The sequence below is a fragment of the Balaenoptera acutorostrata genome, chromosome 13, assembly GCF_949987535.1.
Source record: "Balaenoptera acutorostrata chromosome 13, mBalAcu1.1, whole genome shotgun sequence".
Lineage (NCBI taxonomy): Eukaryota > Metazoa > Chordata > Mammalia > Artiodactyla > Balaenopteridae > Balaenoptera > Balaenoptera acutorostrata.
Genome location: NC_080076.1, coordinates 81,728,623 through 81,753,305, shown reverse-complemented (window position 1 = coordinate 81,753,305; position 24,683 = coordinate 81,728,623). Strand labels below are relative to the sequence as shown.

Sequence of the window (24,683 nt, the reverse complement as noted above, 5' to 3'; positions counted from 1 at the left end):
CATCAGCTGTCTCGTCGGCGTTCTGAATAGAGAGATTAATGAACTAATAGGAAATTATGCTCAGAAAGCAATTTGCAGTTATCTAAAATGAGGCATTTTCATCTAATAGGTTCATGAGCACGGAATGGAGTTTAGTTCTAAGTGGTCGGATGTCAGCACAATCCACATACTGTCTGATAACTGTGGATTCAGCTGGCTGAAGTTTGCTTTTGCAGTAAGATGCTGATGCATTTCCCTGGTTCAGTCATGCCTTATCTGCCTCCTTCCTCCTTCTCAGAGTCCTTCTACAGAAGGACCTTTCTGCAGAGCCGAGGTCTGGTTCCTTGGAAACCTCTCCACCTCTATCTGCATCTCTGGCAGGAAAACTGGCGTCAGCAGTGATTTGGGTGGCTTGTGTTCTAGAAAATAAGAGTTTGAACCAAGGTGGGTTTTTTTTTTTTTCCTGCACAGGCCGGAGAGTAGAAGGGAGGGGACATCCAAACCCACCAATGGACAAGTAGCCCAGACTCTGGCCCAGACTCTACGGATAGGGCCTAGAAATCTGCATTTTTAACCAAACTCTCAGATAATTCCTGTTTGCACATAAGCATGAGTGTTCTGGGCTGAGGAAATAGCATGGGCAGAGGCTTGGATCAGGGCTGAGAAGAGTTTGAGCATGTTTTGCAGGCGGGGCCCGGGCTCGAGAGGAGACTGGCTCTGCTCTGCAGCCGCGGCACCGGCCTTACCGCTGTGCCGCCGGCCTTACCGCTGTGCCGCCAGCCTTACCGCTGTGCGTCCAGGCTGCAGGGGGGCACCGCTCACCGCGCATCCGGCTGCAGTCCGGGGAAAGCAGTCTTGGGCTCTGGAGCTCTCGTCACGCTGGACCAGCTTGCCAGCCAGGATGCGGCCTGATTGGGGGAGGAGAATGTGATGTCAGGATGGCCTTTCCTCTGGGTGGTGGAGTGGAGGGCAGAAGCCAGGAGTCTGATGTTCTCTGAGTCACCTGCTCTCCGGGCCTGAGACGGGAAGGGTTCGGGTATCAGAATACCTTGCAGATGTTTCAGACTCATTTTCCTCTAGGACCGCAGAGTACTCCCTCCTGTGTTTTGAAGATAAGGTGATAAAATTAGTGGCTGCTGAGTGCAGCCCTAGCTCGCCCACGTGTGCCTTGATGTCGTACTCACAGTGCCAGTGACCTCATTTAGGGGCGCTGCTGCCGACGGCTCATACCTGAGACCTTCTCTGGAGGCTCGCCCTTGGGTGACTGCAGCTCCTCCCCCGGGTGGCTCAGAGCCAGGGCCTAACTGGTGCAAGTGTGCAAAAGGCCAGCTTCCTCGCCTCAAGGCAGACAGACCCTATGGTACAGTTCACACTGCGGAGGCCCCTGCGGGATCAGGCTGAGACTGTAGTCGCCGGCAGCCACAGCCTCGCTTAGCTTCTCCCCCATTTCCTATCCTGCTGAGGAACATCCTGGAGAACTCCCTCCATAAACCACCTGCCAGATTACCCATCTCAGGATCTGCTTCTAGGGAACTCAACTTAGGACAGTAAAGCAGTAGCAAAATCCGGACACTGGAGCTAGAGAGAGCAGGTCCTCGCTCTGCCGCTTCGTAGCTGTGTGACTCTGGGAGAGTTTCTAAACCTCTCTGATGTAAAATGAGGCTAGTATGTGCATTTGATGTGATAAGACATGTGAGTCACCTTAATGATTTGGGGATTCCTTCAAATCAGAATCTTTAAGTTGTTCAGCACTTATTTCATTGCAGAAGTGGATTCTCTATTAACACAAAGTATGGAAAGAAACAGACTCACCAAATCACCTCCATGGGCTTAAGCAAGGTCAAGGTTATGGAAAAGTTAGCCCATTTGCTACTTTTCCATAGTTCTTGTTCTCCATTTTTCTTTGGGGATTTTCAGAACCAGCCAACTTCTTGGGAGGCATGTTACAGGGTTTATATCAGGGTTTCTCAACCTTGGCACTATCGACATTCTGAGCTAGGTAATTCTTTGTGGTGAGGGCTGTCCTGTGCATTGAGGATGTTTAGCACCATTGTTTCCACCCCCCCCAACTCCATCCTCAGTTGTGACAATCAAAAATGTCTCCAGACATTGCCAAATGTCCCCTGGGGTGGCAGGCAAAATTGCCCTTGGAGGAGAACCACTGTTATATATCATAAATCCTTCACTCCCAACCAATGGGACTGTGTATCCATTATTCAGTTTTTGAGTGCCAGCATTAGAGTGTCATTACTAAACTATTCAATAGAGTGATCGAACAGCTTGGTTTGCTTGGGACTGGGTTGGGCACTGGAAGTCCCGTGTCCCAGGTGACCCAGGTTGGTCGAGGCAGGTCTATGCTAGTAGAAACATTTCACATGCTCCAGTTAAGGTCCCTGCCCACGTCTGTAGGTGTGAGACCCATCATCATTTCCCTAGTAAGGTAAAGAGTGATGTTTGGAAACTAGCACGTGATTTCCAATTTATTCCAGTGGTGTTTTAATGCACTTTCCACAGGTCCCCTCTCCTCCTGCCCGCAGTAGCCCGGCTAGACACGCTTGCACTTAATTCTTCTCACGTACGCAGTCACTTTGCTAATTTCCATGCACTTCTTTATCTGGTTTTGCTCTGTTACTGGATCTTTTCACTTGGATTTCACATACTCTTTGGTTCCCTTCTTGCCCTGCGTGTCCTTCTAGCCCCTGTCCTTACATCAAAATACAATGTTTTATCTGAAATTTTCCTGTGTTTGCAAAATGACTTCAGCCACAGGTGACAAGGAGATAAAAGTGTGAAGTAAGCCATGGTTGGTTTGAGCCACTGGGTGCCCTAATTTTCCCAGCTCTTGAAAAACGGGGGAAATGATGAGCAGGTGTTGCAGCTGCCGCGAAGTTCCCGGAGGCTTCGGGAATTTGTACAACGGGCAGGATATTGGCAGGATATAATTATGAGCATGCATCTCAGAGATCACCAGCTTGAAGCCCGAACTTATTTTTCCATTAATAGAAACACTTCAGTTTGGGCAATAATCGTCATGGGAATGAATGGTCCCTTATATGCGTTTTTACCTATTATAGTTGGGTCCAGTTACAGTGGTATGTGAGGGAGGATTCTAATTCTCTTGAGGCTGAGGTGGGGATTGGATATGAGGATGATGATGATGCTGACCCCAGGTATTGAGGCCTGACTGAGTGCCAGACATTTTGCTACGTACTTTACATGCACAAGCTCATTTAATTCTTACAACAACCAGGGAAGGTAGGGTCTATTATTATCCCCATTTTACAGATGAGAAAACAGAGGCCTTCAGGAGTAAACAGTTGGCCCAAAGTCTCACTGCGGGTGGATCCACTCCTCAAACCCACTGATCCCTCTGATTCAAGGTCCCAGAGCCTTAACCACTTTACATGGGCAAAGGACCGGCCACACAGTTGCCAGCCCCCACTCTTCTTCTCCTTGAACCAGACAAGCAGAACAGAAGATGAGCATCTGACCTCAACCTGACCCTGGGCCAGAGCTGTCAGTCTTTTCCTACCCCACCTGCTACCCTCTCCCATCATCCCTTCTTGAATTGAAAGATGACAAATGGGTCTCTGTGATGAACACCCCCAGGTGCTGGGAACCCAGCGGACCCTGTGGTCATGCTCTCCTCTCTCGGGGAAGCTGAGGGGGTCGGGGAAGGCATCACCAACAGGTAATAAATCTACAGCTTCCTTACAGTATCCTCTTGTGGAGAGACCAGTGCCGGGGTTTTCCTGATTATTTTTCATTATGTTGCTGGAGCGTTCAGTCTTATTTCTGTGTTAATGCATCCCATCTCCCTTGCTCATTTCTGCTGTTGCCTTTTTCTTTCTAACCCAGTTGTACGCCTAAGAGCTCAACCCCACTGAGCTGTCGGCAGTGAGGGAAGGGGTGTTTTTTGAGATCCTTCACTGAGAGCATATGGAGACATTTCTAGAAGCACGGGCTCAAATGAGAGACCCCAGGGGCGTCAAAACTGCTCGGTTGGGGTACTCATTCGAACATGCCCACTGCGAAGGGGGTAATGATTTTGTTTAGTGATTTTGCAAGAAGGCTTAAGGAGCACTTAATGCAGTGATGTGGGAAAAGGCACGCAGAGGCAGGGAGCGGGAAGGATAACCTGAGAGGGGAACTTGCTGCCCTGTGATTGTATCTGCTGCCAGAGGAGGGTCTTTCCAAGATGCTTATCCAGCCTTCACCTCCCTGTTTAAAACCCTTCCTTAGTTCCCTCTGGCTCTCAGGATAAAATCCAGTCTCCCGAGGAGACCCTGCACTATCCTTGTTTACCTCTCCTTCCTCCCGCCTCACCACTTCCCTCCTTATGCCTGGAGCTCCAGCTTCTCTGAGCCATCAGCAGGAGACATGCGCACCCACTGAGGCTTCTTTGCACTCTAGTGCTTCAGCCTAGATCTTCCTTGCACGACTCTGCTAGCTCCCCAGGCTCAGCTCAGTTATCACTTTCTCCAGGAAGCCCTCCCTGACTCCCCACAGTTCCAAGTGCCATACACCGCCCTTCACGATCATTCCATATAACATACTACATTGTGCTTGTCTATTTACCTGCGTGTCTCTCCGACCAGACTTTAAACTATTTGAGGGTAAGGCTGTGTCTGCTTTGTTCACTGTTTATACATCTAGGGCGAGCACCATGCCTGGCACATAGCAAGTACTCAGGAAATACTAGTTGGTGGAATAGATCTCAAAAGAAGCCTCTGGAGGGAAAGTGTTTCCTCCCAACCCAAGACTCTGGAAACCTGGTTCCAATCCAAATGGGATCATTTCTAGGAGGCAATTTTTTTGGTATGATTTTTATTTTTCAATTTGTTAATATGGTGTATCACATTGATTGATTTGCGTATATTGAAGTATCCTTGCATTCCTGGGATAAACCCCACTTGATCATGGTGTATGATCCTTTTCATGTGCTGTTGGATTCTGTTTGCTAGTATTTTGTTGAGGATTTTTGCATCTATGTTCATCAGTGATATTGGCCTGTAGTTTTCTTTCTTTGTGACATCTTTGTCTGGTTTTGGTATCAGGGTGATGGTGGCCTTGTAGAATGAGTTTGGGAGTGTACCTCCCTCTGCTATATTTTGGAAGAGTTTGAGAAGGATAGGTGTTAGCTCTTCTCTAAATGTTTGATAGAATTCGCCTCTGAAGCCATCTGGTCGTGGGCTTTTGTTTGTTGGAAGATTTTTAATCACAGTCTCAATTTCAGTGCTTGTGATTGGCCTGTTTATATTTTCTGTTTCTTCCTGGTTCAGTCTCTGAAGGTTGTGCTTTTCTAAGAATTTGTCCGTTTCTTCCAGGTTGTCCATTTTAGTGACATATAGTTGCTTGTAGTAATCTCTCATGATCCTTTGTATTTCTGCAGTGTCAGTTGTTACTTCTCCTTTATCATTTCTAATTCTGTTGATTTGAGTCTTCTCCCTTTTTTTCTTGATGAGTCTGGCTAATGGTTTATCAATTTTGTTTATCTTCTCAAAGAACCAGCTTTTAGTTCTATTGATCTTTGCTATTGTTTCCTTCATTTCTTTTTCATTTATTTCTGATCTGATCTTTATGATTTCTTTCCTTCTGCTAACTTTGGGGTTTTTTTGTTCTTCTTTATCTAATTGCTTTAGGTGTAAGGTTAGGTTGTTTATTTGAGATGTTTCTTGTTTCTTAAGGTAGGATTGTATTGCTATAAACTTCCCTCTTAGAACTCCTTTTGCTGCATCCCATAGGTTTTGGATTGTCGTGTTTTCATTGTCATTTGTTTCTAGGTATTTTTTGATTTCCTCTTTGATTTCTTCAGTGATCTCTTGGTTATTAAGTAGTGTATTGTTTAGCCTCCATGTGTTTGTATTTTTTACAGATTTTTTTCCTGTAATTGATATCTAGTCTCATAGCGTTGTGGTCGGAAAAGATACTTGATACGATTTCAATTTTCTTAAATTTACCAAGGCTTGATTTGTGACCCAAGATATGATCTATCCTGGAGAACGTTCCATGACCACTTGAGAAGAAAGTGTATTCTGTTGTTTTTGGATGGAATGTCCTATAAATATCAATTAAGTCCATCTTGTTTAATGTATCATTTAAAGCTTGTGTTTCCTTATTTATTTTCATTTTGGATGATCTGTCCGTTGGTGAAAGTGGGGTGTTAAAGTCCCCTACTATGATTGTGTTACTGTCTTTTTCCCCTTTCATGGTTGTTAGCATTTGCCTTATGTATTGAGGTGCTCCTATGTTGGGTGCATAAGTATTTACAATTGTTATATCTTCTTCTTGGATTGATCCCTTCATCATTATGTAGTGTCCTTCTTTGTCTCTTGTAATAGTCTTTGTTTTAAAGTCTATTTTGTCTGATATGAGAATTGCTACTCCAGCTTTCTTTTGATTTCCATTTGCATGGAATATCTTTTTCCATCCCCTCACTTTCAGTCTGTATGTGTCCCTAGGTCTGAAGTGGGTCTCTTGTGGACAGTATATATATGGGTCTTGTTTTTGTATCCATTCAGCCAGTCTATGTCTTTTGGTTGGAGCATTTAATCCATTTACATTTAACGTAATTATCGATATGTATGTTCCTATTAGGAGGCAATTCTGAGGTGATGGGATGATTAGAAAGGTGTTCATGTTTGAAAGGACAAGAGATGGCTTTATATACCCATCTAGGTAGTAAACTCCTTTCTAGATGATTCTAAGAAAGATGGTTAAAGAAAGAATTCTTGTCTTATTTTATTATACACCCCCAGTGCCTCTCACAGTACCTGACATGAGGAGGAAGGCGATGATGTTTTTTGCATGCGTGAACGAATGGTTATCCTGACTCTGCCATTTATTATCTGTATGATTGGGCTGCTTCCTGAGCCTCAGTCTTTTTGACTTTAAAACAGGCACGGGTGTAGCATTATCCGTTGCTCACGGGATTGTTCTTCAGAGTTGTCCAGGGTTATGTAAGAGCACCTGGCCCCAAATTGGTGTTTGCTTAACGTTTCCTCAATTGGATATCGGGGGCCAGGTTTTTAAAACGTCCCATTTGCACTCCGGAAGGAAAGGCGGTGCCTTCTCAGGTGGGTTGCAACGTGAGCTGGTGTGAGATGAGAGAAAGGATCAGGGATTCGGGCTGCTTGGAGCAAATTTTTCATAAACTGGTTAGAATCCCCCATGAACCGTTTGAAATGAACGTGACTGTGTTCACCAGCAAGAGTCTTGGGGGCCCCTCCTCCAGGAAGGCCGCCCTTCTTGATTCCAGCCCCACGCCAGTCTCTGGGCTTGCGTCTGCTCCATGGGGCTGCTAGGGGGCCAGGACGAATCCATTAAGGAAATGGCAGAGCTGCTCATAAAAGGGGCCGTTTGTCCCTGCAGTTCCCGGGCAAGATCCATGGAAGTCCAGTTTGCCTGTGGTCAGACCCCTGTCCCCCACCTCCCTGTCGGGGAGGAAGGAGGGCAGAATGAAGGGAATGCTGAAGGGGACGTGTTTGCACTTCACACTCTGCAAGGGATACAATTTATAAGAAATAGAAATCATTTTTAAAAATTGATGGAGACTATTAAGGGCCCCACACGAGGAGCATTCGATGGACTTTCCCTGCTGCTGGGCTTGCCTTCCTTTTTCTTTCTCTCCTCCTCTCTCCCTCCACCTCTCCAATATCTGTTCAGCATGTATCATGCACCAGCCACCAGACCAGGCACTGAAGGCGGGGTAGGGAAGGTTGCTGCAAAGATGAGGAAGACCCAGATCCTGTCCCCAAGATAAATTCACATATTTAATTTTCAGACAGAGAGGATGTCTCATTCGGCCAGCAGCTCCTTTGGAGAATGAGGTATCCCACGTAAGCAACTTTTCTTGATAACTGAAGCTTATCCTGTTAGCCTGTGAAGTTGAAAAAAATAACTTCTTTTCCATGAAAGTTTTAAATAAACCCTTTCCAAGTTTCCAAGCTGAGGCTCGCATGGCATTCCCCGTGTGCCCTCAAGTGTGCCTTAGCCCTGCCTGCAGAGACACTGACTTGTTTGCTGCCCAGGTGGGCCCCACTTAGGCGTTTTCTCACTGGATCGTCATGGCAGCTTTGCAGATGAGGAACCCGGAACTTAACAAGGCAGATGGATGCACCCTTAGTCTGGAAAGGGTAGATTCAAGCTCAGGTTGGCTGGATTCCGAAGCCCAGGCTTTTCACCGCTTCTGGAACCACAGACGACCTTTGCCCTGGTGCCTGGAGTTGATCAGAGCCACCCTCCTGATTCATGGTGCTCCTCTGGACCACGTCTGGTTTGGAGGTTTGTCCAGGGTGGTCAGCCGCGTCCTCCCCACCCCTCCCTTTTCCTCCTTGTGGAACGGAGCACCAGGAGGACCAAACTCCTTCAGGACTGTGGGCTCAGGGGACACACGAGGGACGGCGCAGAGGACTTGGTTTTGGTGTGAGAACTTTGGGACAGACCACGTCGGTGTTCTGAACCTCCCTTAATAATCGTGGTGTCTTAGTTGGGCTCCCCTGTTTCTCCAGACCTTGAGACGAGGATTTGAGGGCACATGGTTTCTTTGAGAAGTGATCCCAGGCCACACCAGCAGGGGAGTAGGGGAGCGAGACAGGCAGGGGAAGAAAGGCAGCCTGTCCTGGGTCCTGGAAGAGCGGGTGACGGCTCTGGGCACCTGGGGTCCAGCCCCACGTCGACACACCCCAAGGGAGAGGATACTGGGCGGTCCATCAACCAGCTCCCACCTGGAGTTCTTTCAGGGCTCCAGGCAGTCCAACCAGCCCAGAGAAAGTCCTCCAGCAGAGGGTCTTAGGGGCTTGTGGAACACTGCATAAACTAGCAGTAAAAGCGACAACTCCCACAATAAAAACGAGAGTACCTGCAACTTCAAGTGCTTGTCCTGGGCACCTTACTTCTGTCGTATCATTAATCTCCTCTGCCACCCTATGAGACAGATGCTATGATCGTCCCCACTTTTTTTTTTTAATACCTCTTTATTGGAATGTAATCGCTTCACAATGTTGTGTTAGTTTCTGCCATACAACAAAGTGAATCAGCTATATGCACACATATATCCCCATATCCCCTCCCTCTTGTGTCTTCCTCCCACCCTCCCTATCCCACCCCTCTAGGTCGTCACAAAGCACCGAGCTGATCTCCCTGTGCTATGCAGCTGCTTCCCACCAGCCATCCATTTTACATTTGGTGGTGTATGTATGTCAATGCCACTCTGTCACTACGTCCCAGCCTCCCCTTCCCCCCCGTGACCTCAAGTCCATTCTCAATGTCTGCGTCTTTATTCCTGCCCTACCACTAGGTTCATCAGTACCATTTTTCTAGATTCCATATATTATATGTGTTAGCATACAGTATTTGTTTTTCTCTTTCTGACTTACTTCACTCTGTATGACAGACTCTAGGTCCATCCACCTCACTACAAGTAACTCAATTTCGTTACTTTTTTATGTCTGAGTGATAATCCATTGTATATATGTGCCACATCTTCTTTATCCATTCGTCTGTCGATGGACATTTAGGTTGTCCCCACTTTACAGATGAGGAAACTGAGGCTCAGAGGGGGTCAGCGACTTGCCCAGCTTGTCACAGCTAGGAAGTGGTGTCAGGCTTTGAACTCAGATTTGTTCTGTATATTATCCTGACACCACTTCCTTTTATTTATTTATTTATTTTTTGGTGGGGGTGTGGAGGGGGGAGGACCCTGCCTTCTGGAAGATTTAGGCATCCAGACACCTCTCATCTGGGAAGTAGAATGTATCCCTCTTCTACTGTGGTCCTTGAGCTGTGGCGTGCACTTGCTGAAAACTCACATTCCCAGCACTTCCTGAGTCAGAACCCGAGAGGGTATGCCTTCGGAATCTGATTCTGAAGCAGGTGTTTTACCGATACATTGCGTGCTAGTAGCTCTTTTCTTTCATGGGCAGTGAAAAGGAAAAGTCTAATTTGGGTGGAATCATGCGTGTTTCCTGCTGGAAAAATGATTCTTTGTAAGTGGGATGTGCACAAGTCTGGCCTCAGTCCCTGTACCGCCTCCCCTCCAGGGTCTGGGTGACTTCAGCTCTAAGCTAATCCTGCTGGCTGGATCAGCGGGTCCTGGATGTGTGGGCTCTAGTTCTAGTTCTAGACACATGAACCTCTGTGCAAAGTTTGTGTCCGGGCATCGGAGAGTGCTCTCTTGGGGTGTCTGCAAGGGCAGTGGCTGTGCTCCAGGTCCTGGTGCTGCCCTCTGAAGCCCTGGCTGGAAGGATGAGAGTTCCATCTCCCACCCTTCAGCCAGAGGTGGAGGAGGGCTGCTCCCTGACTGTGAGAGACAGAGAGGCAAACGCCAGGGGGAGGCAGGAGGCGGCTGAGGTCACTGGTGGTCTCGGCTGCCTTGTCCTGATACGGATGTGGTCCAAAGGTGACGTTCAGCTGCTTGCCCTCGCTCTGCGGTGCTGCCCACAGTAGGGAACGGGCTGCTTCACATCTGCTCGTCAGCTTCCAGCTGGGATTGTTCAAGGAGACTCCTAGGTGGGGCTGGAAGAAAGGAACAATCTCTTTCTGGAAGCTTCCTGGTGGACTTGAGCTAGTTCAAACAGGAAAGAGTGCAGACACTTCTTGGTTCAACTATCACTTGGCGTCAGCAGTCTCCCCAACCAGGGCTTCCCAAACGTCCATCTGACTGAGTCACAGTTGTCCAAAGCCTCCAGAGGCTTCCCGGTGTTTGTAGAATCAAATACAGACTCCTTGCTGGGGCCCCGGGGTCCCGCCCACCTCCCCTTCCTCAAGTCTTCCCTTCACTCTGGTTCTCTTCACTTCAGCCTCATCAACCTTTAACTTCTGACCTCTGAACCCACGAGGCTTGATTTTGCTCCCCAACCTTTGTGCCACTGGAGTCCTTCCCCCTCCCACTCCTGTCACTCTCCATCCCATTTCCCTGTATTATTTTGTTCACCATCTAACCACACGGGTGATTATCTGATACTTGTTTATGTGTTTATTAACCCTCCCCATAAACATAGGGGCTTCATCTGGGTGACCATTGTGTCCGCAGGACCTGGGGTCCAGTAGACCCAGTTTAAGTGTATGTAGAATGAATTAAAGGCTAATTTCACACTCAGCAGGTCTTCCCTTCTCTATAGGTCTGAGTCTGGGGGCCTTAGAAAAGAAAAAGCCAAAGCCAGTTTGCAGTAACGTGGGATTTTTATTGCCTTGTGAAGTCAGGCAACTGTAGGGGGAAGAGCAAGGTGACGGGCTCAAAAAAAGGGACATTTTGACTCAGCTGCTTATAGACCACAGGAACCTTCCCCTTTACTCACCTCCACCCCCAAGATGTAAAGCAAGAAGAATGGAGGCTTTGGAGGCATCTAACAGAGCTAGAGCTGGACTTGGGACCTCTTACTGACTAGTTGGACCTTGGGCAAGTTATCCAAATTTGCTGAGCCTCAGTTTCTCATTCTGTAAAATGGGGATAACAAAAGTTCCTACTTTTTAGGGTTGTTACAAGGATTAAATAAATTGTGTAAAGCACTGAGAGCATTGCCTGGTACATTGTAAGCACTGCATAAGTGTTAGCTCTTGTTTTTTTCAGAGTCACGTGGTCTTCATGACATTTGTGACCAAGGGTACCTCCTAATGTTTCCAGCCCTCTTAGACTTCCGGGTGCCAAGAGCTGTCACCTCTTTTTGAAGATTCCACATTGTCTCAGCCAACTTTTCCCAGCCTAACTCAGCCATTCACTCACCACCCTGTCTTGATTTTGTTCTATTCATGTAGCAGCCCTACATTTATTCATTTACCATTTGTAGCCTTTTTTCACTTAAAGCAAATTTATTTAAAGGTAAAAATGTGTCTTATAATCATGAGTGGAGAATCAACATCACTTACCATTAAAATAAGGTGACCAGAAAAAAATAGACATCCAAATGGAAAAATAAATTTATTAAATTCCCTGTGAATACTGTTACCTGTCCAAATCTGGGACTGGGGTTAGCGCATGGCAGAGAGACGTAAAGACGTCTTAGCACAAGAAACCCCCCTGATGCAGTCAGAGTGAAGGAGAATTGAGATGGACTAATGTTCTCACTATGCGATTGTTTCATGCTGCCCATATCCCTCCTGGCTCCCCCCCTGCACCCCTGGGAGCCCCAGATCTAAGTTTTCCATATCATGAAGGAATTCAGGGCCCTGTTAGGGCCATAAAAGACTGAACACAAGGAAAATTGGGGAAATGTGCACAGACATTCCAAACCCATCAACTAGACCAGTGGTTCTTATGCCTCAGCACCTACCGTCAGACTCACCTGGAGGGCTTGGTAACGCAGGCTACTGCATCTCAGCTCCAGAGTCTTTGATTCATCACATCTGGGCTGGAGCCCTGGAAGTTGCATTTCTGGAAAGTTCTCACCTGGTGCTGCTGCTGCTAGTCTGGAGACTCCACTTTGAGAACCACTGAACTAGACTAACTGAGTCAATGTCAAGTCCATGTCTGGGCATCCAAACCATTCCATTAAAGGTATCTGTCAAATCCCTAGAAGGGAAGAGAGTGGAGGACAAATCTAAAGGTCCCACTTCTCTGTGTAGAGTACTTTGATAATAAACCTCTAAGCAGGCTGAGGGTAGCCTTCTGGCAAAGATGTTGGCCATTGGAAGTTAAGCTGGTGCACACAGAAATAGTAAGGGAATCCAAAAGGATATGTGTGGAGCATTGACAGCGTCCGCTGCAGTGTGTATCCACCCTACAGATGTAAAATTCCAAAAGAAAAGGATAGAGCAAGGTCATAGTACCCTTTTGAAGTCTGACAACGGTATGGGGAAGAGCAAGGTGACATCTTGGATTTGTCTCAAAGGAAGACATTTTGACTCTAAACTCTTAAACTTAATACCTCTAAAACTTAATACCTGTTACTGATCTCATCCTAATTGGAAGCCTTGGTTGGCTGTCTCCTATAGCATGAGCCTTTAAGAAAAAATGATGCCACCTCTGGCACCCCTGACCCAGGGTTTCTGCCAGGACAAGTCAGTTAATCTCAGTTTTTCCATCTGTAAAATGGGAAGAATAATAATACCTATTTCATAACAGTGTTATAAAGATCTAATGACATAGCATCTATAGAATGTTTAGTGCAATGCCTGGCAAATGGGTCTTCAAGTAAGCAGGTGATGATTATTAGGGTTGAATGATGATGATGATGATGATAAATATAGACTGATAGATAACAATGTCGTTCAAAGCATGAAGTCCAAGTGGGCACTGTTGGTGAAACAGTTGCTACCAACTCTTGGACGATCCAGGACTGACCCGTGAGTGTGGGATGGCAGCAAACTCTCTCCAGAGTTAAGTTCCTAGGTTCCAAGGGTATGCCTTTGCAGTAGCTGCCCTATCTCGTCTCATGTCTTGGTATCCACAACACCCAGAGCTTTCTGAACCATTGGTGTGTCCCATCCACCCATCCATCTACCCAACCATACATCCACCCACCCATCCATCTACCCATCCATCCACCCATCCATCCATCCACCGATCCATCTAAACATCCATCCATCCATCCATCTATCCATCCTTCTCGCTCTTTCTCTCTCTCAGGTTAAAGTGCCACAACAAATGCACCAAAGAAGCCCCACCCTGTCATCTCCTGATCATCCACCGAGGAGGTAAGTATTTAACACTTACTGCCCTGGGGTGGGGGTGGGGGGCTCCTGCAGGCCTTCTGAGATAGCTGTCCCATCCAGCTCGCCTCTGGATACCCTTTGACCCTTGATCCTTGCCTGTCTCGTTTCTTTCCCTCTGACACCCTTCCTCCTGACATCTGTCTCCTTAGTCCACCTCCCATGCCTGTTCTCCCTATTCTTTGTTCCCATTCTGGTATCTCTGATACTTTAGCCCCCAGATTCATCTACCCCTCCCTAAGTCTTTTTCTCTCATTCTTGTCCTCTCTCCTAATTTTTACTCTCCTCTCTTTCCCCAATCCCATTCCTTTCCCTTCCCACTTGAAAAGAGTGCTAGCTGAGTGTTTTTCTATTATGTGCTCTTCAGACTCAGTCAACTGGCCCTGCAGAAGTAGGCATAGGGAGGGGTCTTGCTCGGGCCTGTTGGTTTGGGCCATCCGTGTTCCATCACCTGGGGCCCTGGGAGGGTCTGGGCCAACCTGTCTAGGCAGGGAGCCAGCCGCTACCTCTGGGAAGCCACTACCAGCCGTCTACCAGGCAAGAGCAAGACCAGTTTAGTGAGAGGGAAAGGCTTTTCCCTGTCTGCTAGGGATTCAGTTGGAGGCCTCGCAGTCCAGCTTTCAAAAGAGTTCCCCCAGTTCTTGGCCTGTGGGGTAGTTGTTCCCAGACTCCATTATCCACACTGCACTTCACCCACCGGAGGATTCTGTAGGCCTGTGCTGTTCAACACAGTAGCTACCAGCCATATCTGACTATTTAAATTTACATGTATTACAATGAAATAAAAGTAAAAATGTAAGTACTCTGTCACACCAGCCACACTTCAAGGGCTCCATAGCCACCTGTGGCTGCCATATTGGAGGGTACAGACACAGAACGCATTCACCATCGTAGAAAGTTCTGCTGGACACCACTAGGCCAGACGCTTGCTCTTCCAGCCGTGGTGCGTGGGCCAGCAGCAACGCGGGAATCGCCCGGGAGCTTGTTAGAAATGCACAGCTTCTGGCCTCACTCCAGATCATGCATTTTAAACAGCTTCTACTGGCAACTTATCTACACTTTAAAGAAGCACCGCTCTAGAGGAGAAGTTGCAAACTCAGATGCCTGCCAGGTACCCTAAATGAGAGCCGCTGGCCAGGCGGGGCCGTGCAAAGAGGAGAGAGAGCCAGGCGCCAACTAGAGAGGATGGCCACTCCAGCAGTGTGGACGTGCATTGTACCGTTCCTCATGTTTCAAAGAAAAGCCCAAGTAGTTTTATGTGCCGTATACTTATGTTTAAATGTTAACAACTTATTAAAATTGTTAGAATTCTTGCTGGCCCCCTCCCTGCCGCCCCCCATCCATAGGTTGGATGGAGGCCTAGTGCCAACTTCGGGGAACACAGCTCGCTCATCCTCGCCCTCCTCCTCCACCCCCCCAGCCCTGCCGGCCTCGGGTCAGTGTAGGCTCAGGGGACTCTACCCTGGTCTTGAATGAACCCAAGGGAAACTTAAAGAAGGAGGTAGATTGCTGCCAGAAAGTGCTGGCATGTCTTCCAGAGCCAATGGGCCATCGGTTTTCGATGATCTCTGCATCGCTTTTCTCCACGAGGAGAGAAAATGGCAAGAGAAGGAAAAGTCTTCAGCTCCTTTCTCTTGCCCCTTCCCACCCCATATCCTTAATTAAGAACCATCTGTTCCTTGAACAACTGTATACATACCGTGAGGCTATTTTAAACCTGAATTCTCACCACTACCTGAGCCCTCATCTTGGGTCAGCTTTGTCGAGGAAATCGCCTCCCACCGGACTCCCCTCCACTGTGGTCTCTGCTGGAGCCCAACCCCCACATGGAGACCAGGACCAGCCTGCTGGGAGGCGACCCACTGTCAGACACTGACGTCGGAAGAAGGGCTCCCTCCCACCCACCTTCAGGACCATGCCCCCTTTACTCAAAGGCGGCAGGTGCCTGTACACACGAAGCAAATGGAACTTTCCAGAGGTCCACCAGCTTCTTGTTCTACCCACCCCCCTTTGGTAGGAAGTTGAAAATATAGTTGGTTTCCATGGTGATGGCAGCCCAGGCTTAAGAGACAAATTAAACCCCTGGGTCAGTCCAAAGCTTTAACTTTTCCACGAACACCCCCAGCCCCACAATAAAAAAACAGCTAACAAGTAACATTACCAGGCATCACATTTGAATGCAAGCTTTTTGCTCTGCCCCTCCCGGTGGTCCCTGTAAATAGTAAGTAACAGAGGGGTAACAGGGAGAGGGGCTCGGGTGATGTGGTTTGGATCAGGACACATTTATTTAGCATCGCCTGTGTGCCCAGCTTTGTGCCTTTAGGGGTGATGCAAAGGGGAAGCTGGGAAGCGGAGACTTTCCTTCAGGGATCCATGGTGACCTTGTTTAGCACAAATGTATTTTGACATGCTACAGGCTGCTCGGGCCTGAGAAATCCCACAGGTGACCCAAGATGATCCTAACACACAAGCTTAGATGCGGGAGGGACAGGTGGCCACAATGAGCTTGTCGACTGATGACAGCCCCTGAGAAATCAGGAGCCTCTTGTCTTTCAAAGGAGGTTCAATTCTGAAATGAACGCCAATGTGAAACAATTATGGTATTGGAGAAAAAAACTCCGAAAGCTTCAGTTTCATTGTAATAATTTTTAATCGTCAAAAGCCATATATTGACAACACAAACATTTTAGAAACCACAGAGAACACAGATAGTGGGAAAAGTGTCCCAGTATCGTGGCACAACACAATGATTATCATTTTTAGGGAATTCCCTTCCAGTCTGGGGGGTGGGCCTTTGAGGTGGGGTCAGAGCTCTGCTCTCCTGATGTGACAGTACAGAGCAAAAGTGGTACTTAAATTCCCAAATCGCTGTTTTTACCCCTACGGATCCAGCAAGGTTAGTCCGGACAGAGTCCGTTCCGTGTGACATCAACAACCCTCTACGAAAGCCACCCCGGTATTCGGACCTGCACATCAGCCAGACGCTCCCTAAAACCAACAAAATCAACAAGGTGAGACTGGAGTTCTGTTGGGAAGGGGCATGCTGGGGCTGCCGCTGCCAGACAAGGGGCGGGAGGGTGGAAGGTTCTTGAACAGGACTCGGCAGATTGATCTGGGAGCATTGCCCTTACTTCCCAGCCCACCTAGGCTCTCCTCATTCTGTGTGGTTTGTGTCTAGAAAAGTCTGGGGGGCATCCAGCCATCAGTGCAGAGTGAGTGTGCCAGAAATCTACCTAATTTAGAGAGAGGGCACCTGGCAATGAGAATGAATGAGCGTGTTGACGGGGGCACAGTAGGGATGGGAGGAGAGCCTGAGAGGGGGTCCTTAGTGGTGCAGACTCCACCCTCTTTCCTCTGTGAGATGTTTCATCCTCTGCCAGGATGAGCTTTGCAGATGGTTCTGTGCTTTCTCACACATCTGTTGAATCCAAACACCAAGGGACAAGAGTCTGTTTCTGAGCTCCTGCTGGAGACTGGGTAGATGGATCTGTGTGGGGACCACAGGCTCTGAGCCCTAGCTAGCCTGGTTGGCTTCTGGCTGGTCCTCAGATGGTGGTCAGCAGCGGGCTTCTCTGTGCCTCTTTCTTTCCAACGTGGCCTGGAAATTTCCAGTGTGATTTCCATGTCCTTTGTTTGGTCTGTTGGTTGGATGGCACCAAAGCGATCCCAGGGACACTTCCAACCTCACGGAAGAAGCAAAGGTAACATATGCCAACAGGTGATTTCTCAAGCCCTGCAGTGCCTTCATGCATTGTATGGAAGGTGGATAAAATGCGGGTCAATCCAAGCGTGTGGGAAGTCACGAGCCTGTGTTCAGGACCCAGATGAGTGTCATGATGGCCGTGTGACCTCTCGCCGGCAAGGCATACTCTCCGTTCTCTGCATAAGGCTGGAGAGGGCCTTTCCCCCTCCCCGATCCACTCTCCACACAGCAGCAGAATGATTCTTTTTTTTTTTCTTACATTTTTTTTAACATCTTTATTGGAGCATAATTGTTTTACAATGGTGTGTTAGTTTCTGCTTTATAACAAAGTGAATCAGCTATACATATACATATATCTTGCGTCTCCCTCCCACCCTCCCTATCCCACCCCTCTAGGTGGTCACGAAGCACCGAGCTGATCTCCCTGTGCTATGCGGCTGCTTCCCACTAGCTATCTATTTTACATTTGGTAGTGTATATATGTCAATGCTACTCTCACTTCGTCCCAGCCTCCCCTTCACCCTCCCCGTGACAGAGTGATTCTTAATGAATGTAATTTGAATCACACCACCCTCTGCTTAAAAACCATCCCGTGGCTTTCTGTTGCGTGGAGGAAACAAATCAAACTCCTCACTGCAGCCTGCAAGGCCATACACAATTTGGTCCCTTCCTCCATCTCCGACCTGCCTTTCCAAGCCTCCGCAACAAAGCCCATATGTTCTTTCTCTCTCATGCTGTCACCCACCGTTTTTACTACTGGATCTCAGTCATTCACCATCTGTCTCCTTGTGGCATTGTCTTAGGAGTTGATGATGCAGCTTGGCCTCTGAAGTCAGGCAGACCTGGCGGCCAGTCTTGGGGCCTCCACTTACTCACTCTGAGACTCCGGGCAAGTAACTGAACCTCTCTGAGCCTCAGCTTTCCTGTGTGTAAAATGGGCGTGTACCAGTTATCCACTGCTGTACAAACACACGACCTCAAACTTTGTGATGGACACCAATAGCTCTTTAATTATGCTCATGGAGTCTGTGGGTTGGGGGTTGGGCCAGGGGTACAGTGGGGATGGTTTGTCTCTGCTTCATGATGTCCAGCTGCGAAAAGCTCACGCAGCTGGGGGCTGGAATCATCCAGAACAGGGATTGGCAAACTATGGCTTACAGGCCAAATCTAGCCCACCGCCTGTTTTTGTGAATTAAATTATATTGGAACAAGCCACACCCATATTTTCTATGGCTGCTTTCATGCTTCAAGGGCAGAATTGAGTAGTTACCACAAAGACCACTTGGCTCACAGAGCCTAAACCACAGGGTGGTTTAACCGTTTCAAGAAAAAGTTTGCCAGCCCCTGATCTAGAGGCTCCTTCACTCACGTATCTGGTGCTGGGATGAGTCAAAGGCTGAGCTCAACAGAGGCTCAGCGGGAGCAACTACATGTGGTCTTGCCTCGTGGCTTGGGCTTCCTCACAATATGGCTGCTTCAGGGTAGTCAGGCTTCTTCCATGGCACCTCAGGGCTCGAACAGCAACTGTCTTAGCAAACAAGGTGGGAGCTGCAAAGGCTTTTTATAACCTAGCAATATAAAAGCCCACGCATTGTCTTGGCTTGTCGCTAGCCAAGGGCTGGCAGTGTCAGTTCTGCTGTACTCTACCGATGGACGCAGTCACAAGCCTACTCAGATTTAAGGGGAGAAGGCGTGATCTCACTTGTCAATGGGAAGAATCCGAGGAATTTGTGACCGTGTTTGAAAATGTCCCCTGGTTAGCAAAAAGAGCACCAACCCCAGAGAGGTATTGTGGGGATGAAATGAAATGATCAACATAAAGCACTTAAGAGAGGTTCCTGGCACATGGTAAGCGTACAGGAAATTCTAGCTATTTTTATCTGCTTAAATCTTGGGCTTCCAATCATAATGTCAGGCTGGGTCCGCTTTTCCTTTGTTATTTGTAAAAGATGTAGGTCTCCCCACCGCTGGGGTTGGGGTGCTTAAGGGGCTTGAATGGTGAGGCTCCTGGGAAGTAACCGGGCACACCTATAACCATCCTGTCTTTGTGACCTCCTGAGGGGTGAGTGGCTCAGAGCCGTCTCGAGACCTTTCTCTCCGGCTTTACAGACGCAACGAGCCTCTTGGTGTCAGATGGGACGGAAACATGGGTCAGACAGATCGGTGACTGTGACATTGTTCTGCTTGTCTGCCAGCAGGAGAATTTGATAAGAGAAATAAATTAACCTCTATTTAGAAAGTGGCTTTGACATGAAGGTAGACAGGAGCTATCTGAGAGCTGGGTTATTTTTTCCCCTCTTTCTCTTCTCACGGGCTTCACGCAGATTCTTTTTGGCAGGCGATGATGTGGTTAGTGCAATAGATTTCTGAGCCAATTTGATCTGAAGATTTCCTTTTCATTGCTCTCTGTCTCTTCTCTTGTCTAGCTCTGTCAGTCCAGGTTCATGAGAGCCCAGGTTGTTCACCCAGCAGAATGATCTGAGTGTGCATTTTGGAGTCAGAAGGTCTGGGCTTGAAACTCAAGTTTCTTCATATGCTCTGTGACCAGAGCAAGATCCTTCTGCCTTTGCTTTCCCCTCTGTCAAGTGGGCATTATAATAGTAGATGTTATGGGAGTTGTGGAGAGGAGTTGATGCAGTGTGTTATACGTCAGGAGTTTAGTCCCAACACTGGATCCTCAGGGCATGGAAGAGCTTGGTGATGAAGAAGACAGACAATGAGGAGGGGGAAAGGGGATGCAGGAGGAGGATGGGGAGGATGGAGGAGGGGGAGGAGATGGAGGAGGGGGAGGAGATGGAGGAGAAGCCGCAGTGGCATCTGCCGTCTTCTGAGGGGACCAGTCTCCAATGTTTGTGCTTCCACATCAAGGCATCAAAAGTCCCATCTGCAGTGGTGTCCGAAGCCGAAGATCTGCCTGCTGCAGGGAAGCTTTCTGAAGTGGCTGCTTGCTGGCTGTCCTTTACAGTTGGCTGCAAGGGACAGGCTCAGCTCGGCTAGCTCAGCACAAGGAGTGGTCTGTTGGAAGGAGGGACACGGGGCAATACGAGAAAGGGGAATCACAGCTGAGGAGCTATAGGTCTCATGAAACTGGACATGGAGGACAGACTTGTGCTCAGGCCAGCTGCTTGGACCCTCAGCAAGACCCTGGGTCCCTGTCCTGGTCCTCCATCATGATGGTGGCTCGGCTACTATTTGTGGGTCCCCTCTGGTCTGTTACTGTTGACCGGTCTCCTCATCCTCTAATCTCATCTTTTCTCTCCATCGTTGCTTCTGTGGCCATAGAGTTCCTACTCCTTGTAAGCTCAGCCAGTTTGTTTTCTGGCCTGTGTGGCTCTTCTGTTCCCTGGAACTTCATCTCCTCACCACCTTTGCTCTGCTTTCCACTGTTCTTCCTCTTGGTCCCGCTCTTTTTATTCCGTATCATAGGTCACTGACCAGCTGTCATAATGCCCTGACCTATGGTCTTGAGTTGGGAGTGGACTATGGCAGTCACAAGACAAGTATGGCTGTTTAGGAGAGTCTGTTGGGTTGGAGGGTGGGGACAGTTTCCTTCGGAAAAGTCCACGGGAGAGAGAGTTACTATCATTGGCATGTTCAAATCAGTGCGCAGCTGGGTGAAGGGGGAACCTGGGAGGTGAACATGCTGCTGTTTGATTCCCAGAGTCAGATGGGAGTTTCTTATTACTTGGTTCAACCTTCTGTTTCTGCTTCTGGGCTGGAGATGGGGACCTGGGCCACTAACTCTCTGTATGACTCCAGCAAGTCACATCCCATCTCTGAGTCTCGGCGTCCCCATCTATAGCACAAAGGGGTGGGCCTGGACGGTCTCTGAAGGATGTTTCCACATCTTAACTGCACTCAGAAAGAGGAATTATGCCACTAGCCCTTCCCTTCATGATCTGGTAGCGTTTGAGTTTCCCTCTGCTGGAAGACAACCTCCAGCTGCTGCTGCCGTTGGGACACAGATCTGGGTCTGGCCTGAGGAAGGAATTTCCCATCCTGTTTAGCAGTTCTGCTGGGGAACGTGGGCACCATATGCAGCTTTCTCTTTTGCTCATTCTGTTGATTCACATCAGCCCTGAGCCTCAGAGATGAGAAAGACTGAATTCCTGCCATAACTATTTCCTTCATAAGAGAGGCTCCTCCTTCCCTCCCTCCCTTCATCTCTCCTTCCATCCCTCCTTCCTTTCCATTCATTGATTCATATAACATTTATTAGCCACCTCCTATATTTTTGTTTCTGTGCTAAGTTCTGCAGATTCCAAGATGAATAAGACACTGTCTCGTACGAGGAGATAAACCTTTTCCTCCTTCCCTCTCTCCTTCTCCTTATCCCTCCCTCTCTCCATTTCTTTCTTTTTTCCTTCCTCTATCACACATTTTTCGAGGGACCACACTGTGCCTGGCATATTGCTAAGTGCTGAGAATAGGGAGCTTCTAGCCTCAAGAACAAGACAGATAAGTAAGCCGAGAAGTGACGGTGTTGAAGCATCAACGGAAGCTGAGGCCAGTACCAGGAGTGAGCTAGTACCAGGAGTGAGCCAGTACCAGGCAGGGCCAGTACCAGGAGCGAGCCAGTACCAGGCAGGGCCAGTACCAGGAGCGAGCTAGTACCAGGCAGGGCTAGTACCAGGAGCGAGCCAGTACCAGGCAGCGCTAGTACCAGGAGCGAGCCAGTACCAGGCAGGGCCAGTACCAGGAGCGAGCCAGTACCAGGCAGGGCCAGTACCAGGAGCGAGCTAGTACCAGGCAGGGCTAGTACCAGGAGCGAGCTAGTACCAGGCAGGGCTAGTACCAGGCAGGGCCAGTACCAGGAGTGAGCTAGTACCAGGAAGGGCTAGTACCAGGAGTGAGCTAGTACCAGGCAGGGTTAGTACCAGGAGGGCTGGAACCAGGAGCAAGCAATGTGCTGACCTGGTGGAGTGAGAGGTCAGGGGAACTTCTCAGAGGAGGGGCAGTCTGAGCTGGGCTTTGGAGAAAGAATAGGCATCTTCCAGGCAGACTGGGACAAGGCGGGGCAGATATTCCAAGTAGAATTAACAACGTGTCCCAAGCCTCGGAGATGTGAAATAGCCTGGCTTGTGTTGGGAACTGTGGACCGACCATTTGATGCGACTGAGGCAGTCATTGTAGGAATGAGAGAAGAGGAAGTGATGTAAGCCCAGGTCAAGCCTGAATGTGTACATCACGGACCAACGTTTTCATTTAAACGTGCTGTGTCATTGGATCACAGTCTATATGCCAGTTCCTCCTAATGGGATGCTGTTTTTAGTACAAACCTTTATACTTTTTTTTAACTGATATAATGACTTTTTGGCAGAGCATCTATGGAAACTTCTTGAAATTTGCCAATCTGTGAGTAGAAGGTCAAAGAAGAGTCTTGATAGCATGGATAGATGCCTGACTTTCATTTCCCCTTGCCCCTCTACTGACACGATCAGTCCCTAACTTCCTTTAAAAACCTCCTGTGCCCCATTGGGCTGTATGGGGCCTTCACAGCCCAACCACGTAAATCTTAGCCCACATGTCACTGCCATATTATTCCTTATACTAACATGTCCATTGCCATTAAAATTTAATTACCATTAGATAAATTAGGATAGAATGAGAAGGCTGGCTTCCTGATGCCTTTCTACTAAAATCAGATCAGAATTACCTCCAAGGTGGTCTTGCGTGGAAGGTAGCTGGGATGAACTAGAGCATGACCTTGGCTGGAATAGGAGTACTTTGTCCAAGGAATGTTTGTAGGAGTTTGATCCACAAGAGCCACAGAGGGTAACAACCTAGCTGTCCTTCAATGGATGGTTGATCAAATAAACTGTGGTACATCCATACCATGAAATACCACTCAGCAATAAAAAGGAACAATCCATCGACGCATGCAATAACTTGGATGACTCTCCAGAGAACTATTCTGAGTGAAAAAAGCCAATCCAAAAAGGTTACATACTATGTGATTCGATTTATAGAACATTCTTGAAATGACAAAGTTATACCAATGGAGAATAGGGTAGTGGTGCCAGGGATAAAAGATGGGAGGGAGGGGTGGTGAGGAGAGAGAGGGAAGTGGGTGTGGATAGAAAAGGGCAACATGAGGGCCCCTTCTTGGGGTGGAAATGTTCTGTATCTTGACTGTATCAATTCAGTGTCTGGGTCATGATATTGTACCGTAGTTTTTCAAGATATTATCATTGGAAAAAACTGAGTAAGAATGCATGGGATCCCGCTATTATTTCCTTCAACTACATGCAAATCTGCAGTTATCTCAAATAAAAAGCTTAACTGCAAAAGTAAACGCCGTCATCAATATAATCGCTACCGTTTGTTGATAACAAAGTGCCCAGCGCAGTGCTCAGGGTGTAGGTACAGACATAACCTTATTTAAACTTCGCAACAGATCCACACACAGTGGGTGTTCTTCACCCACATGAAGGACAGGGAGAGACTGAAGCTCACAGAGGGGAAGTCCCTGATGTGGAGGCAGTGTGACCACGTGGGAGTGGGATGGACTCTGGGAGGGGGATGTGCACAGCACCGGTGGAGCACGGGATGCCACTGGGCATCCAGATGGGGAATGTCCGTTCCCCACCCCACACCCCCCGCCCTCATATGCTGGTTGGTGTTTGCTACACCAGCTCTGGAGTTTGGCAGGTAAACACACCTGTTGACAAATAACCAGATCACACAAACCCATCCTTGGGCACCTGGAGCCAAGCTGAACGGTGGACCTCTGAGTAATGCAGGGACCAAATGATCCATGTCCTGTGAGTGAACAGATTAAGGTTCCCCTGAGAACTCTTAGCTCTGCTGGCTTTGAGAGGCAGGAACCCCTTTTCTGTGAGCTGAGGTTTGCTAGTGTTATTCCCATTTTACAGTGGGCAAAACTGAGGAATGGCGAGGTTAATCATTTTGTTCAGGATGCGAGGGGAAGAGGTGGCCATGGGATTTTGAATCTGCGTTTGCCTCACTCTGGATTCTGTTTGTATCAGTTTCCTGGGGATGCTGAGTAGCTAAGACAAATTACCACAAACTGGGTAGCTAAGACAAAAGACATTTATTCTCTCACAGTCTGGAGTGCAGAAGTCTGAGATCGAGGTGTCAGCAGGGTTGGTTCTTTCTGGAGACTCTGAGGAAAATCCATTCCATGCCTCTCTCCTTACCTTCAGTGGCTCCGGCAATCCTTGGCATTTCTTGGCTTCTAGAAGCATCAGTCCCCTGTCTACCCCTGTCTTCAAATCGCCTTTTCCTCTGCGTGTCTTTCCTTTTCTGTTTCTTATAAGGACATTTGACATTGGATTTAATGCCCCCCACGCCCAAATCCAGGATGATCTCATTTCAAAATCCCTGACCAACG

At 48.1% G+C, this 24,683-nt stretch overlaps 1 protein-coding gene across 1 annotated transcript in view; it reads left to right on the top strand.

The window, feature by feature from the left end:
* The window catches only part of KSR2 (kinase suppressor of ras 2), a 394,653-nt gene that overhangs the window by 299,441 nt on the left and 70,529 nt on the right, over positions 1-24,683 (top strand). Inside the window, exons 8-9 of the mRNA XM_007189467.1 lie at positions 13,544-13,609; positions 16,511-16,637. Of these exons, the coding sequence (XP_007189529.1) occupies positions 13,544-13,609; positions 16,511-16,637 (193 nt within the window). The remainder of the gene's footprint in view (positions 1-13,543; positions 13,610-16,510; positions 16,638-24,683) is intronic.